The sequence below is a fragment of the Procambarus clarkii genome, chromosome 62 (assembly GCF_040958095.1).
Source record: "Procambarus clarkii isolate CNS0578487 chromosome 62, FALCON_Pclarkii_2.0, whole genome shotgun sequence".
NCBI lineage: Eukaryota > Metazoa > Arthropoda > Malacostraca > Decapoda > Cambaridae > Procambarus > Procambarus clarkii.
Window position 1 is genome coordinate 4229748 of NC_091211.1, and position 17416 is coordinate 4247163.

The 17416-nt window shown below is 36.9% G+C and overlaps 1 protein-coding gene across 1 annotated transcript; it reads left to right on the forward strand.

Annotated features, from left to right (window-relative positions):
• Nucleotides 1-1852: 1852 nt before the first annotated feature.
• LOC138354236 (uro-adherence factor A-like) lies at nt 1853-11589 on the forward strand. Its single transcript, XM_069308122.1, has 5 exons — nt 1853-2043; nt 3547-3623; nt 5526-5761; nt 5832-6036; nt 11204-11589. Exons 1-5 carry the CDS (start codon nt 1853-1855, stop codon nt 11587-11589), a joined length of 1095 nt encoding a protein of 364 aa, XP_069164223.1.
• Nucleotides 11590-17416: the final 5827 nt, after the last annotated feature.

Genomic DNA, 17416 nt, shown 5'->3' on the forward strand with positions numbered 1-17416 from the left:
ATTTCAATGATGTAATTAACCAACTGGTGATGAACCAGCACCAGTCATTATTCTAGATATATATAAATTTCTAGTAATTCCCCCCCCCCTAATGTTGAAGTGTGAGGATTTTAACCCTCAACTAATTATTATCACAGTCCATTCATGCTCTTCAAAATAATTTCCAAATAACTTATCATCTATAGGCACTGGTATTTCAGTGTCAGTCTTATAATTCCTTTATTTGTTTTCCCTCTTTTTTTTTAAAAGTGGGTGGTCCTTCGAGTATATCGATTTTCTTAATTAAATATTGTTATATTTGAGTTAAAGTTCCCATTACCCAACATCTTGGTCCTTTGAACCAGATACATTATTAATTCTATAAATATTTTAGTGACCAGTTTACTAAATCGAATTTGCTGGTCCTATAACCTATGATTAACTAATCACTGTGTGTAGTAATATTAGGCTATACATATTTCATTATCTACGGCTACCAGCAGTGTACCCCATATGTTAACCTAATCCACACCAATTTATAATTAATATTTGCTGTCAATACTTCATGTATAAGGTAGCATTAGTGGGACACAGGCAGTTACCCACAACACTTAGACCTATACCTCAATACCTCACACTGAGGTAAGAATTTTCAGGTCACCAGGAACAACAGCTCACAATTTATACAATAATTCTACATAGACACCAGCATAGATTGGCCTCACCATCTAACCATAATTTATTTAGGTGGTAATGACATCCATCCTACTCAGCACCCAGTTGAAGTAATTAATTATCTTAAAACAATAATTTCCTCATTTAAGCTTATTAGCAGTTCAGTAGTGTTCACATTAGTGGAACCTCGCCAACTAAGTAATGATAATCGTTGGGGAGTGAGTCCAGAATACTACCAACGTGCTGCTAAATACATAAACTTTCGGCTGAAGAAAAAGAGTATGATTGGATGCTACATACATACAATTTACAGCCAGACCATATAGGCAAAACCTGGCATCAAATGGTGTGCACCTGTCAGGTGAGTCTAGGTCACCTGTAGCTGACAAATTAGTTAACACTATCAACCATCATAGAAGGTTGTGGCTAGCAAGCCAAATTTAGCTGTATATATTTAATCTTTTCACTTGTGTATTTAAATTCACATTTATATATAACAAAAAATATAAAAATCCAAAAACTCAGCACAATTATATTCACATTACTGCACCATCAGTTATTTTATGCCAACTGTTATTAGGTAGAAATTTAGACTGGTTGTGCTAAGTTTTGCACAAGTGCAGACTAAATAATTTAGTATTTTCTTAAGTAGAAATGATTTCATCTAGGTCTGAACTAGACAGTAGTGTACATTTATAATATTTATTATTGTGCTGACCCTAATCAGGGTGGGATTTATCCTCTTCATTATATTATTTACTGTTGTGATGACCCTAAAAAAGGGTGGGATACATGACCAATACCATGGGATAGTGAGTGTTCACTATCCCATTGAATGGTGATAATGAAGAGCTAGCCAGACGAAATCCATTGGTGACATTCCAGTATAACTCAAATCTTAGTTACTTATTGTTAGGTAGGTAGCTGACCTCCAAACGAGGTAAATTACAATTAGCCTATTCAAGAAAATATTAGGCTGTTAATAACTATATCTGTTCTACATATATGAGCAAGTACCATAGCTCTCCAAGCAGCTATATAAGCCCTATAAGGCTCAAACCCACAGCCAACACGCTACTCCAAAAAAACTGGAAGAACCTTGAAAGGTTTTCAAAGTTACTTATCAAGACTACTTGGCAAATGTGACAATTGGTTAGGAACTAACCCAGTTGACATTTTCAAGCTAGGAATTTCCACAATGGTAGCTAACCAAAAATATGACCAAGTAAAGGATATAATCGAGTCTTATAGGAACATACTTCTTGTCCGTGATACTGACCCAGGCAAATTGAGTCTAATTGAATCTGAGCTTGCCAAGTATGAAGACAAAATTCAGGCCAAGTTAGATCATTATTACAAAGTGCTTGCAACACAAAATGTTCCTAATGGGTTAGAACATTTTTATTGTTTAACTATACCCATGCAAGCAAACAGCTCAGATGGAATACATGAGCTACCTCTAAATGAGGAAATTCCTCAAATTAAACTAGATCCTTATACTGGATCTATAATTGTTCAATCTTCATTTTCTAGTCTCATCTAATATCTTGCCTTGTCTTCCTGCAACCAGCCTTTTTATGCAGACAAGTATAGACCCAGAACTAAACCTCTTATCCACTATCTATGACAATCATCACTTTAATGATCTAAATTGCAGATATTTTACAGCACATGATGTAAACAATGTATTAACACATAATCACAATATCTCTGTAATCAACTTGAACGTTAGATCCCTAGGTGAACACTTCGATTGTGTTAGTGCCTTGATTGAAACTATTGACAACAAATTCTCTTTTATTATACTTACTGAAATGTGGTTGAAAGAGGATACTACTCAACTCTTTAACATGCCTAACTTCTCGGCAATTTACAACTGTCGTCAAATTCAGAGAGGTGGTGGTACTGCTCTTTACTACCACCAAGAACTAACATGCTTAAAAGTAATTAGAACTAGAGACTGCTGTGGGGAGTATATCTTCGCCAGTTTCAGAGTCAAGGGTGCCGAGTCTGTCCTGTCTGTGGGTGCAGTCTATAGAATTCCTAACACTGATGTGTCCGAATTCAACTCAAACCTTAGAAATCTAATACTCGATAACAGACTGAACAAAAACCATCTAATTACCGCAGGGGACTTTAATATTGACCTCTGCGAGCCTGAACACCCTACTGCTGTTAGCTTCCTCAACTGTATGAATTCCTGCTTCCTCATACCCTTAATCACTAGACCTACTAGAATCACTGACAGTACTGCCACGACTCTAGATCACATCTGGACCAACATAACCTCTCCGCTTACTTCAGGTATAATCACCGATAGCACTACAGACCATTACCCCACATTTCTCTTAACTAACATTAACAAACCACCTCTAGAGTCAAGGGAGTTAAGCTTTAGGCTGCAGAATAAAACTGCTATAGACAATTTTATAACTGCTGCTGATAATGTCAACTGGGAGTCCGAATTAGGTAACATAGGGGACATCAACCTAGCAGTGCAATCTTTTCTTCAAAAAACTCTTAGCCTTTATAACACCCACTGTCCTATGCTTACAAAACAAGTCACAACCAAAAGGCTTAACAATCCTTAGCTTACAAAGGTAATACTTAAATCCATTAATAAAAACATGACCTTGAGAAGAAGTATATGTTAGGAACCGTCTCCAAAGAATTCTCAAAGAATTACTCGTTATTGCTATCTAAGATAATTAGACGAGCCAAAACTAAATACTACGAAGATAAATTTACCCAAATAAAAAGCAACATTAAAAAAACTTGGAGCACAATTTCACAAATATTGGGATCAAAAAAGATTTTAAATAACAAACCAACACTCCTGTCCAATAACGATGGTCAGCTTTCAGCCTCTGATTCTGCTATTGAGTTCAATAGGTTCTTCTTTTCCATTGGGTTATCCCTTGCAAATGATACTCCATCTTCCAGTACTGATGTTAAAGACTATCTTACAGGTAACTATCCAAAGTCTCTGTACCTAAAGCCTACTAATTCCACTGACGTCAATGAGATAATCCTTTCCCCTAAAATCAAGTCTAGTGCCCTTGAGGAGATACCAACTTTAATTTACAAAAAAGCATCCAGATCTTTAGCCCCTGCTATTGCATTGCTCTTCAACAAGTCACTTGAACTCCAAACCTTTCCAGATATTCTAAAAAAAGTGAGAGTAACCCTTGTCCACAAATGTGGTGATCTCATAGATGTTAACAACTACTGACCTATATCAATCCTGCCTAACTTGTCAAAAATATTTGAAAAACTAATCTACAAGCAGCTTTACTCTTATCTAGCCAAACACAATATACTTAGCTCTTGCCAATATGGCTTCAGACCCAAAAAAAGCACTAACGGTACACTTATTAGTATGATTAACTTGATTCATGCAGCTCTTGATAAAAATGAGTTCCCTGTTGGGTTATTTGTGGACCTGCGTAAGGCTTTTGACACTGTCAACCACCAAAACCTTCTTCTTAAATTACATCATTATAGAGTCGGAAGACACTCCCTGCAATACCTCAAATCCTACCTTACTGACAGGCTCCAATGTGTTTCTGTGAATAATACAATTTCTCCCACCCTACCCATCAACATTGGTGTTCCCCAGGGCAGCATACTTGGCCCTCTCCTCTTTCTCATCTACATTAATGACCTTCCAAATGCCTCCAAACACCTCAAACCAATTCTATTTGCTGACGACACAACCTTCATTTACTCCAGTCCTGATCCCCTTGCTCTAAATGCCACAGTAAATACTGAGCTAAATAAAGTCCATCTTTGGCTAACTGCCAACATACTCACCCTTAACATTGACAAAACTTTCTATATTCTGTTTGGCAATAAATCCTCTAATCAAATAAATCTCAAAATAAACAATACCCAAATTTATATATCAAATTAGATGGCTAATTCCTTGGCGTTCTCATTGACCACAAGCTGAATTTCCAGGGATACATTCTAAATATATCAAAAAAAGTTTAAAAAACTGTTGGCATTCTTTCTAAGATCAGATATTATCTGCCCTGGTGACTCTCTATTACTCTCTCATCTATCCATATCTCAACTATGATATTTGTGCTTGGGGTTCTACTACCCAAAATCATTTACGTCCTCTAATTACTCAACACAAAGCTGGTATTAGGACAATATCCAACTCTGGCCCCAGACATCACTTGGTATCCCTACTCAAATCTCTGAATATGTTAGATATTAAGTCATTGCACATTCTCTCATGTGTATTAAACATATATAAAACGCTGAACTGTAATGCCAATCCTGACCTCAAAAGCTTCATTGAAGGTTGTAACAGAACCCATGAGCACCACACCAGAAATAAATACAGTTTTGATATTCCAAGAGTACGACTTGATCAAACTAGAAATACTCTACAAATCATGGGACCCAGAATGTGGAATGACCTTCCCAACCATGTTAAAGACTGTACCTCTCTCAACCAGTTTAAGATAAAAACGAAGCACTACCTAATAAATTCCCTGTAACCTACCTTACCCTTATATTGTCAACCCATGTCTGTTTTTTTTTTTTAAACAACGCTGTTTGTCGACCTAATTGTATTTGCGCTGCTTTTTCAGCCATGTTCTCCCTTTTTTATCTCTATTTTTATTTGTTCTCAACACATTTTATTCTTTATACTCAATTAGTATTAAGCTTTAGTTATTTAAATTTTTCATGCCTGAAACGCTTTGCGTAATAGTGGCTTTAGGCATTGTATGTTCTAGCTCTATCTATAAATCCATCATTCTTTGTAAAATCTCTTGTATTTATGTACCTTACCTAAATAAACATTTATATATTTATTTATTTATTTAATACAATTTCACGTAATGATTCATTTACAGAGTCTGATCAGCTTTCAGAAAGCTCGTCTCTGTATTACCTGGATTCCATAAATTCAATACATGAGGCTACTGAATTAACCAGCTTCTCACAGGAACCCAGAGAAATGAGTGAGACTGTAGATGAAACTACAAGTGAAGCTGCAACAGACAGTGAATCTGAAACAGAAGATGTGGAATCAACTGAAGCTGCAACAGCAGCTGAAGCTGGAATAGAAACTGCAACAGCAGTTGAAACTGTAATTAAAGCTGAGGGCTAAGCAAGAAGCCTTAAGCAACACAAGTAATAATCATAATTACTCTCAACAGCTCTCTAGAGCAAGTGCTGACAATGAGAATACTGCTATAAACCTTGTACATCAATTACTAGATTCATCTCAACCAGATCAATCAGTTGACTCCTTACAAGCCTTTAGTTTTCAGCTTGAGTCACTGTTAAGTTCTTTCAGTAAGGAGGTGGATCACCCCACTGCTGAATGGATGACTAAAATTATCCTCCAGAGGAAATTGTCTGGTGAGATATGCAATGAACTATATACATACTAGAATGGTAATGTTCCGTCAATGCAGGATATATTCGCAGGTTTGAGCAATATAATTAATAAATAACTAAACCAGGCACTTAATGTTGGAAATAACTAACAGTTTCATACATCTCTTGTATTTTTATATAACCTATGTATTAACCACAAGTAGTTACTAAAATTACTAACTTGTAGAATTAATCATCATCATGATTTATAGTAGCCATATTGCCAGATTCTTCCTAGTCAGAGTGACGACATGAGGAACGACAAGCTGAAACGTGAATTCATTCCACATTTAGTTGAATTTATAACAGAGTCCCGTTTACCATTTCCTTTACTAAGGATAGTTACTTGCTAATAAGTTTATTTTCATATTTCTACTGCTTACTGGAACTCCCTTATTTAGTTGATATTAAACATTCTAGAAGAAATTGTTTTAATGTAAATGATTTCACTTTAATTTCCTTAATTAGCTGCATAACTTTAATAAACCAATTTATGTTAAGCGAAGTTATATTTTAACACGAAAGAATTAAATGTGACATCAATACTCGTCACCATCTCTTCTTTCCTTAGTTAATTCCGATATATATATAAATCCATTTACGCTCGGGATGTCTATTGAGAGCCGCACATGCGCAATCGGGAGGAGGAAGAAGACGGGAGAGCATCACCAGCCACTATGGGACTCAGACGCCATTATAATAATAATAATAATAATTTTTATTTAGGTAAGGTACATACATAAAGAGATTTTACAAAGTTTGTTATCTTTATAGATAGAGCTAGTACATACACTGCCTAAAGCCACTATTACGCAAAGCGTTACGGGCAGGAAAAACATTAATGACTAAAGCTTAAAACTAATGGGAAAAAGAATGAAATGTGTTGAGAACAAATAAAAATAGAGGTAAAAGAGGGGGGAACATTGTTGAAAAAGCAGCACAAATACAATTACAAATTATTACAGAAAATTACATTCAAACAGCGTTGATTTGAAAAAAAAAAAAAAAAAAAACATACATGGGTTGACAACAGAGGGGTAAGGTAGGTTACAGAGAATTAATTAGGTATAGCTTCGTTTTTAACTTAAACTGGTTGAGAGAGGTACAGTCTTTAACATGGTTGGGAAGGTCATTCCACATTCTGGGCCCCTTGATTTGTAGAGCATTTCTGGTTTGATTAAGTCGTACTCTAGGAATATCAAAACTGTACTTATTTCTGGTGTGGTGCTCATGGGTTCTGTTACAACCTTCTATGAAGCTTTTGAGATCAGGATTGGCATTATAGTTTAGCGTTTTATATATGTATAATACACATGAGAGAATGTGCAGTGACTTAATGTCTAACATATTCAGAGATTTGAGTAGGGGTACCGAGTGATGTCTGGGGCCAGAATTGGATATTGTCCTAATAGCAGCTTTGTGTTGAGTAATTAGAGGACGTAAGTGATTTTGGGTAGTAGAGCCCCAAGCACAAATACCATAGTTGAGATATGGATAGATAAGGGAGTAATAGAGAGTCACCAGGGCAGGGCGTGGTACATAAATCTGATCTTAGAAAGAATTCCCACAGTTTTTGAAACTTTTTTTGATATGTTTAGAATGTGTCCCTGGAAATTCAGCTTGTGGTCAATGAGAATGCCAAGGAATTTGCCATCTAATTTGTTACAAATTTGGGTATTGTTTATTTTGAGATTTATTTGATTAGAGGATTTATTGCCAAACAGAATATAGAAAGTTTTGTCAATGTTAAGGGTGAGTTTGTTGGTAGTTAGCCACAGATGGACTTTATTTAGCTCAGTATTTACTGTGGCATTTAGAGCAAGGGGATCAGGACTGGAGTAAATGAAGGTTGTGTCGTCAGCAAATAGAATTGGTTTGAGGTGTTTGGAGGCATTTGGAAGGTCATTAATGTAGATGAGAAAGAGGAGAGGGCCAAGTATGCTGCCCTGGGGAACACCAATGTTGATGGGTAGGGTGGGAGAAATTGTATTATTCACAGAAACACATTGGAGCCTGTCAGTAAGGTAGGATTTGAGGTATTGTTGGGAGTGTCCTCTGACACCATAATGATGTAATTTAAGAAGAAGGTTTTGGTGGTTGACAGTATCGAAAGCTTCACACAGGTCCACAAATAACCCAACAGGGAACTCATTTCTATCAAGAGCTGTATGAATCGAGTTAAGCATACTAATAAGTGCATCGTTAGTGCTTTTTTTGGGCCTGAAGCCATATTGGCAAGGGCTAAGTATATTGAGTTTGGCTAGATATGAGTAAAGATGCTTATAGATTAGTTTTTCAAAAATTTTAGACAAGTTTGGCAGGATTGATATAGGTCTGTAGTTGTTAATATCTGTGAGATCACCACATTTGTGGACAGGCGTTACTCTCGCTTTTTTTAGAATATCTGGAAAGGTTTGGAGTTCAAGTGACTTGTTGAAGAGCAAAGCAATAGCAGGGGCTAAAGATCTGGAGGCTTTTTTGTAGATTAAAGTTGGTATCTCCTCAAGGGCACCAGACTTGGTTTTAAGGGAAAGGATTATAAAGGATTAGATTGCACGCATTAGCAGCGTGCAACAGAGAGCTGCGTTTCGATCTTGCTTATTTCGCTCCCACGACCAGTAGAGCGGTGCTACATCATTTGGCACATCACAGCCGTGTCCTGGAAGAAGTATAACTGCAATTCCACAGTCAACGCTCTTCAAGCAGCAGCTGGAGAACGAAGGATCGCCCAGTTCTCTCCATGAACAGACACGCGGCTAGGCAACTATTATTTCCTTTCTGTTATCTTGTGGCCACAGTTAATATTTGGGCTAGTTGTCGTTAGGCCATATATAAAAAAACAAAATCCCGAACGTGTCTTTTCTAGCAGTTTTATAACCCAAATAGGAGATTATATTCATTATTTCTGTAGAAGAATTTTACAGTGCTTGAACATATATATCAATTATTTTTCTGTAGGAAGAATTCCTTAATCGTGGATGTACCTGTAGTTCATTATGTAGAAGATTTCTAGAATGTAATTGCATTCCACCTCTGGGTTCATGTCAACCGAGGTGATAGACTTCCCCACTTACACGTGCAACAATTTGTATGATGCAACACGTCGTCGGTGGAGCATTGCAACCGATTACACCTCTCTAGTTTTACAGCTAAGCTGGTCATGTTTATCCGTATTAATAACTCTGTAGCTATATTAATGATCTCCCAAGAAGATCAATTATACTAACCCTTTGATTTATCATATACTGTACTATTCAATATTACAGTAGTATATTGGGGTGCATTTACTTCTAATTATTATTATATAATCAACTTTATTTACTTTCATATTTTATTTACTCAGGCAAAGAACCAGCGCCAGAATAATGCTAGGGATGCACTAATCTTTTAGCATGTAACCCCCAATTTGGGTGAGTGAATTTGACTCATAATACAGTCCCTTTAATATTCAATGTAATATTAATTTAATCATCCATAACTAGTTCATGGAGTAAATTAATTAACCACTTGCTCTACCCATTGTTTTCCACTTTTTCTCAAAAAGTAGTGGTCCTTTTTAGCTATCGAAATAGTATAAATTTATATGATTTACATCAGTCAAATTTCCCACACAAATTTTGGTCCACCGAACCGATCCGGATGTACCATTAATCATCTAGGGTTCAGTATATTCACCTAAATTGCTGACCCCATATAATTAATCATTTACTAACACAAACTAGTGTGTTACTATTATTAGGCAATACACATATATTTCATTTACGGCTGTCAGCAGACTGTCCATATCATAGCCTAAACCACATTAAACTTATAAGTACTGATTCACCTAAGTCAGTAAATTTATTAACATTTCAGGGTTCAGTTTACTAACTAAAGTTACTGATCCCATAACTTAATTAATCATTACTAACCCTGATAACATTATATTCCACAATTAGGAGATACTGTCAGGTGTTAAACATTGTTTACGGCAGTAGAATACTTGCCAAACACAGTTAATAGTCTTGTGTTCTTGAAATAGTTAATAGTCTTGAAATTAAATTTCTCATACACATATTTCTTACAAGTGTACGTTATATAAAATCACAAAAAATTCGAAAAACACAGCACTATTTTACACATTATTGCACCACATTTAATGTAGTTATGCCAACCCAACAGAGGTAGGATATTTTAGACTGTAATTGTACTAATGTTTGTACAAATGCAGCCTAAACTATTTAGTCATTCCTAAGTAGGAATTATTTAGCGAGTACTGTACTAGACAGTGCTGGTGTACATACATATTATACAACTTTGTGCTGACCCTAATTTAGGGTGGGATCCACAAAACATTTATTGTGTATTTATTATATTATGCATTTTTTTTAGTGCTACTGGATGTTCACTGTTGGATCGAATGGTAATAATTGAGAAGCTAACCGGCCAAAATTCCAACAGTGACATTCTAGTACTACTCAACTATTAGTTACTTATTATTAGGTAGGTAGCTAACCTCCAAACGAGGTGAATTACAATCAGCCTAACCAAGAAAATATTAGGCTAATAATAACTATACCTGTTCTACACCTAAGAGCAAGTACCATAGCTATCCAAGTAGCTATATAAGCTCCATAAAGCTTCAACCCATAGTCAATATGATTACACTAGAAAAAACTAAAATACGGCTGAAAGGCCTACAATGTCACTTGAGAGAGTTAATCAACCAATGTGACAGCTGGGCAGAAACAGACCCAGTTGATCTCACATCGCTGGAAATCTCAGCAGAGATAGCTAACCAGCAATTTAACCACATACAAGAAATGATTGATCAGTACATAAGTACAATCTATACCAGTGATATTGATCAAGATGACATAGATCTAATAGTGTCTGACCTAGTCGACTTTGAAGACAAAATTCAGGTCAGGTTAATTTACTATAAAAAAAAGGTGCTTGCAACAAAAAAATGTTCCTGCTGGAGCAGGACATCTTTATGGTACACCTATACCCAAGCAAGCACTCAGCTCAGATGAAGTACATGAGCTACCTCAAAATGAGGAGATTCCTCTAATCATATCTGACCCTTACACAGGATCAACAACTTAAATTCAACCTTCATTTCCTATAATTTCATCTAACACAACTTCACATAATAATACCTTAACAGAATCAGAACCACTTTCAGAGAGCTCACCTCTATATTCCCTGGATTCTATATATGCAATACATGAGGCTACTGAATTAACAAGCCTCCCACATGAACCCAGAAAACCAAGTGAAGCTGCAGATGAGACTGTAAGTGAAGCTGCAACAATCAGTGAATCTGAAACAGAAGATGAAGAAGCAGCTGAAGCTGGAATAAAAGCTGAGGCTAAGCAAGAAGCCTTAAGCAAAATTAGTGATGGTCATAATCACTCACACCAGCCTCCTAGGGGTGATACTGAACCCATCAGCATCAACCAAGCCATCCAGCTCCCTAAGGCAAGTGCTGACAATGAGAAGACTATCATCAACATCGTGCACCAACTACTAGATTTATCTCAACCAGATTAGACAGTTGACTCCTTACAAGCTTTTAGTTTTCAGCTTGAGTCACTGTTAGGATCCTTTAGCAAGGAGGTGGATCACCCCACTGCTGAGTGGATGTCTAAAATTATCATCCAGAGAAAACTGTCAGGTGAGAAGCTCAACGAATTATATTTATATCAGAACTAGCTGTACCCGCCACGCGTTGCTGTGGCTCAGTCTGGTTAAACGGAGAAGAAAGAAAAGAGAAAGCGCACGTTTCCAATATGTTCAATTTCACAATGCTTGTGGGTATACTATACTTTTTGTTGTTCCATTGTCTGTGGAGATATAGAGATGGTCTGGTTTGCCGACTCTAGAACACGCAACATATAATTGTCCATGTGAGAAGATATCCGTGTTTAGATTAAAACTACACAGTTCTAAAGATTGGCTCGGAGCTTTGTTGATGGTGATTGCAAACGCCAATCAAATTGGAAATTACAATCTCTTAAATTGAAATGGCATATCTGTTGGAATCATAGGAATGCGAGGAATGAGGACATCTTCACCTTTGAAAGGTCCTGTCAAGATTGTTGCTTCTACGACGTTGCTGATTATTTGTTTACTGCAAGCCACGTGATGTTGCAAAGCTTTGGCTGGTTGATATTTCACAACATGATAATTCGCATGCTGAGTTTCAATTGCTGTACGTGCAGTGGTATCTCTGGCAGATCGAGTGAATTAAAAAATTCTGTTTGGATAATTAACGGCTTCTACAACAATATCGACGGACTTGTATGTGACTTCCTCGCTCTGAACGTAAGACTGAATAATATTGCTCAGTTCGTAGACGTCTTTGTTCTTGATTGCAAGAATAGCTCGTTCACTCAACCAATCGTGATTCTTATAATTGGTCTGAATATTGAGAAATACTTTTTCAGCCAATTCCTCTTTTGACGTCACTAAATTGCAGAAATTATGACGCAATGAAATTCGTCTTGAGGTCAGATCAACCGGCACATTTCCGTTTCCAATTTCCAGAAATTGATGTGAGAATATCTCAGCTGATGTATTGTTTTGCAGCTGGACATGCCAATTTGTAGTTAATTTTAACGTTTTTACGTGGCGCCACAAAGTAGAGTATTTCAGGCAAGCATTTATTTCGTCCGCTGGTGTCGATCAAGGAATTACAGGTAATGTTTGCCTGAAATCTCCTGCAAGCAATATTAATGCATTCCCAAATGGTCTGATGTTTCCATGCAAATCTTGCAATGATCGATCAAGAACCTCGAGCTATTTTTTGTAGTTCATTGTGCATTCATCCTAAACAATAAGTTTGCATTTCTGCAATACTTTTCCCATCCCGGATGCTTTGGAAATGGTGCACGTGGCAGTTTCAATGAATTTCATGCTCTATATCAATTTAAAAGCCGAATGAGCAGTTCTTCCACCTAGTAGCAATGTTCCAGCTATTCAGGATGATGCAAGAGCTAAGGTTATGCCATTTTGGGATAGAATTGCTGCCAGAATCAATCTAATTAGGAACGTTTCTCCAGTTCCTCCGGGCGCGTCTAAGAAGATTTCTCCAAGCCCGTTAATGACAATTTGAATTATTTGACCGTAAATACCATTTTGCTCAAGCGTTAGCTTAGGAATATTTGATTGCACATACAACAACAGATCAACCGTGTTGTAATTTTGCTCACGACACAATTCTACCTCGAACGAAGCAGCAGTAGATCGATTTGGTGACGGCATTCTTAATTGATTGAGAACTTTGTTCGCAATTTCTTAGCACAAGTCCTTAGTCATTATCAATGCTTCGCTATAGATTTCTGCTGTGAAATCCATGTTCATTTTTGAATTTTCCTTGTGTATTCGATGGACGATATCTTAAACTAAGTGCGATTTATATTTCTCCCATAACTCTGTTTGAGATGAAGGAAAGTAGGCGGTCAGTATGATTGCAAATAATGCAAGAATTTGATTTGGATGTGACGTGTTTGACGCCTCATTAATGCATACATCCCAGTGTCTGTCGTTCTCCAATAAATACAGAGCTTGACATGCACTACCGAAAGTGGCATGTGTAACGCCGTTGACAAATCTCAATTGCTGGAAAGAGGTTGGACTGAGCACATTTAACAACAGCATGCGAATAAAGAAGCATTCATCCTGATTGGGATGCACGGTGTACAGTGTGCCTATCGTAGTTTATTTGAATATGCCAGGTTGTCTGTCGACTTGCTTTCCTCTTCTGCATTGTTCAGATGATTTTCTGCTCGTAATCCATATGGGGCACTTCTGAATACCGCAGTGTTTTCGCAAATGTGTCATTCTGACATAACGTTAAGAAAGCAGTTACCGTTATAGCCGGTGGATTCATAGCTATTTGTTGTAAATTTGCAGCTGTGAAGTATACGCGTTGTCCATTTTCTTGTTTAAAAAACAAAACAAAAAAGAATACTAACAAAATATTTCAGTTAAAACGCAGATTAATCGACACAGCTCAATTCCACCGCCAATTGCACTGAAAAATAAGTACAGTTAAAAAAACGAAATGAAAAAATAAAAAAATAAACTATACTCACGTAATGAAAGGTATGATAAACAACACAGCTCAATTCCAATGCAATGTCACACAAAATAATTAAATCAAAAGGAAAATAAATAGAAATCTATGAAAATTCTATTTATCAATACAATCGGAAACATTGGAATGGAATCATAACATATTTTATACAGCCTGTGTTGCTATTACGTGCAACAGATGGCACTGTTTTTCAAGAAAAGCATGTTTTTACCTGTCACAGGTGTGGCATCTATAACGTAGGTACATCAAAACACACGTGAATTTGAAAGGAACGTTGTGTCAAAATTTCAAAGCAATTGGTGAAGAATTTTCAGAGATTACAGCGTGTGTTGCTCTTACGTCCAACAGATGGTGGCGTTTTTCAAAAAATGCATGTTTTTTTCCTGTCCCAGGTGAGGCTTGTATATAGTAGGCATAGAAAAACATGTGTCTATTTGAATGCAACGTTGTGTCAAAATGTCAAAGCAATCGGTAAAGAGGTTTCGAAGATTTCCCTCACATGAAAATCACAGTTTTTTTTTTTAGAAAAAAACATGTTTTTTTCCGTCACAGACGTGACATCTATATAGTATGTATATAAAAACCTGCTCGCATGCGAATGGAACGTTGTATGAAAATTTCAAAGCTTTCAGTTAAGAATTTTCGGAGATTAGCGATTTTGAACAAACGAACATTTACATTTTTATTTATATAGATAGATGGTAATGTCCTGTCAATGCAGGATATATTTACAGGTTTGCATAATATGACTAACAGTAAACAAGCAAACCAGGCACATAATGTCTATTCTGAACCCACAGAAAATGTACCAATATTAGGTACCATACCTGAAACTCCTAAAGTGACACAGTCATTAGGTAACAAGGGTACTAATAACCAACGTAATGAAAACAGGTCAAACACTGATTCATCAGTAAGACCTAAGAGCACCATAAGTGCTACCAAGAGACCCAAGAGTCCAATAAGTACTCCGCAGAGTATAACAATTTCTCACAAGAGTAAACCAAACACTTCCACCCCAAGTTGGTAGAAACAAAATAACAAGCAAATGCAAACAGCAAAACTTTCACAACCTGTAGTTGCAGTTTCACCTAGACCGGTTACCCCTAAACGACATGTAGGATGGAGGTCATGTTTATTCTGCAATCAAAAACATTCTTTGTACAAATGTACTAATTACCCTAATAGAGATACCCAAGTCAGACGACTCAAACAGATACACAGATGTACTAGGTGTCTTAAAACTCATAATACTCTCAGCTGTGACACCCCACTGAACACCTGCAATAGATGTAGAAGGAGCAAGCATCATGCTGCACTGTGCAAATTTGTCAAAACAAATTATTTTAATCATAGGACATGTAAAACGATTGGGCATGAATATGCTCCAATCTGCAGGTGGCTACTTACTGACAGGTAAACTTTTAAGCCTGAAAAAGCCTATGCCCGCCAACAACAACAGAAAATAATCAGCAACACTTAATTCTCCTGTAACATGCTAAAGGAGAAACCCAGCTGAGTAATAAACCAAGATTGAGCCTGGTACAATTAATATTTGCTGAGATGTTTCATAGCTCTTAGTGGACAATCAATGGTCCGTAGCCTAAACAGGTACATGTCATACCGACCAAGCCATTGAACCCACTGTAGACCTAGAATTATTCTCAACAGTAATAATTGACCACACTCAGTCTCCCTATGTAAATTCATAATATTAGGCTAGAGATTCTAGCACCGAGCATATATGAATTTAACAGTAACACGAATTAATCAAGATACTTCCACACCTGTAAATTCACTAGGACCAAGGTCCATTATACCTGCGCTTAAGGTCTGCCAAGAAAACCTTACAATAGTCTTAACCAGACTACAACACAATAGTCTCAACCAGACTACAACCTTACAATAGTCTTAATCAGACTTAACATTTATTCAACGTTTTTTGCACTAGGATCTAGTGAGTTATTTGCATTAAATTTTGCAGGCGATGAGTCACAATAACGTGGCTAAAGCATGTTGACCAGACCACACACTAGAAGGTGAAGGGACGACGACGTTTCGGTCCATCCTGGACCATTCTCTAGTCGATTATTTGCATTAAATTTTGTTTGAGCTGTTTTTCTTTCGTTTCTGCTTATTATTGTAGGAGCGCAGCACTAGCAAAATTGCAAACTTACCAATATGTAAGTGAACCTACAGAGAACTAATGAACCGTGAAACGTTTAGGTTGGGATAAATCTTTACAAATTATCTTCCAAACAAGTTTAGTGATAGTAACTATTAATTTTCCAGCAACCTTAGGTTTCCCATCACTTAATGTATTAACATTAAACGTTAAGCATTGTAACCCAACATGCTTAACCCGAGCAGATTTAACTTGCTCACTCTTGAATCTTTCATAGATTCTGTGCTTGCCAATCCCTCAAGAAGGATAAGGCACTAACATTCAGCCTTAAACATTGTAACCCAACATGCTTAACGAGCAGATTGAACTTGCTCACCCTTGAATCTTTCAATGATTCTGTGCTTAGTCATCCCTCAAGAAGGATAAGGCACTAACATCCAACCTTAAGCATTGTAACCCAACATGCTTAATAAACAGATTCAACTTGCTCACCCTTGAACCGAGCATACCACTGATAATCCTTGAACCGAGCATGCCACTGCTCACCTTAAACCGAGCATACCACTGCTCACCCTTGAACCGAGCATGCCACTGCTGAACCGAGCATACCACTGCTCACCCTGTTAAACCGAGCATACCACTGCTCACCCTTGAACCGAGCATACCAATGCTCACCCCTTGAACCGAGCATACTACTACTCACCATGTTAAATCGAGTAGGCCCTACTACTCATAAATTATTTAGTTAGACTACGTGTTTGTTCAGTCTCTAGAGGGCTAAAGCACTGTAGCCTAACGTATTTACACTCGAGCAGATCTAATGCTCATCATTCAACTAGAATGACACTACCAATACTAAGTTGTCACAATTAACTTAGCCCTCTACTTAGATAGGTTTGGGAAAATTCAACCAACTATTTAGGTAGGTATTAGGGACATTACTTTTTCAACTGAGTAACAGCCTAATCTGTATTCATAATTATTTAGCTAGGTTAGAAACTTAGTTATACCATTAGTCTAAAATGACTACTGCACAGCAGTGCATATTAAATCAAATGTCATCATTTGAGTTTGGGGTGATCATGATGCTCTGTGATGTTATTGTCTAGTAACTTTACTGTTACAAGTCACAGTGACCCTAGATCGTGACCTTA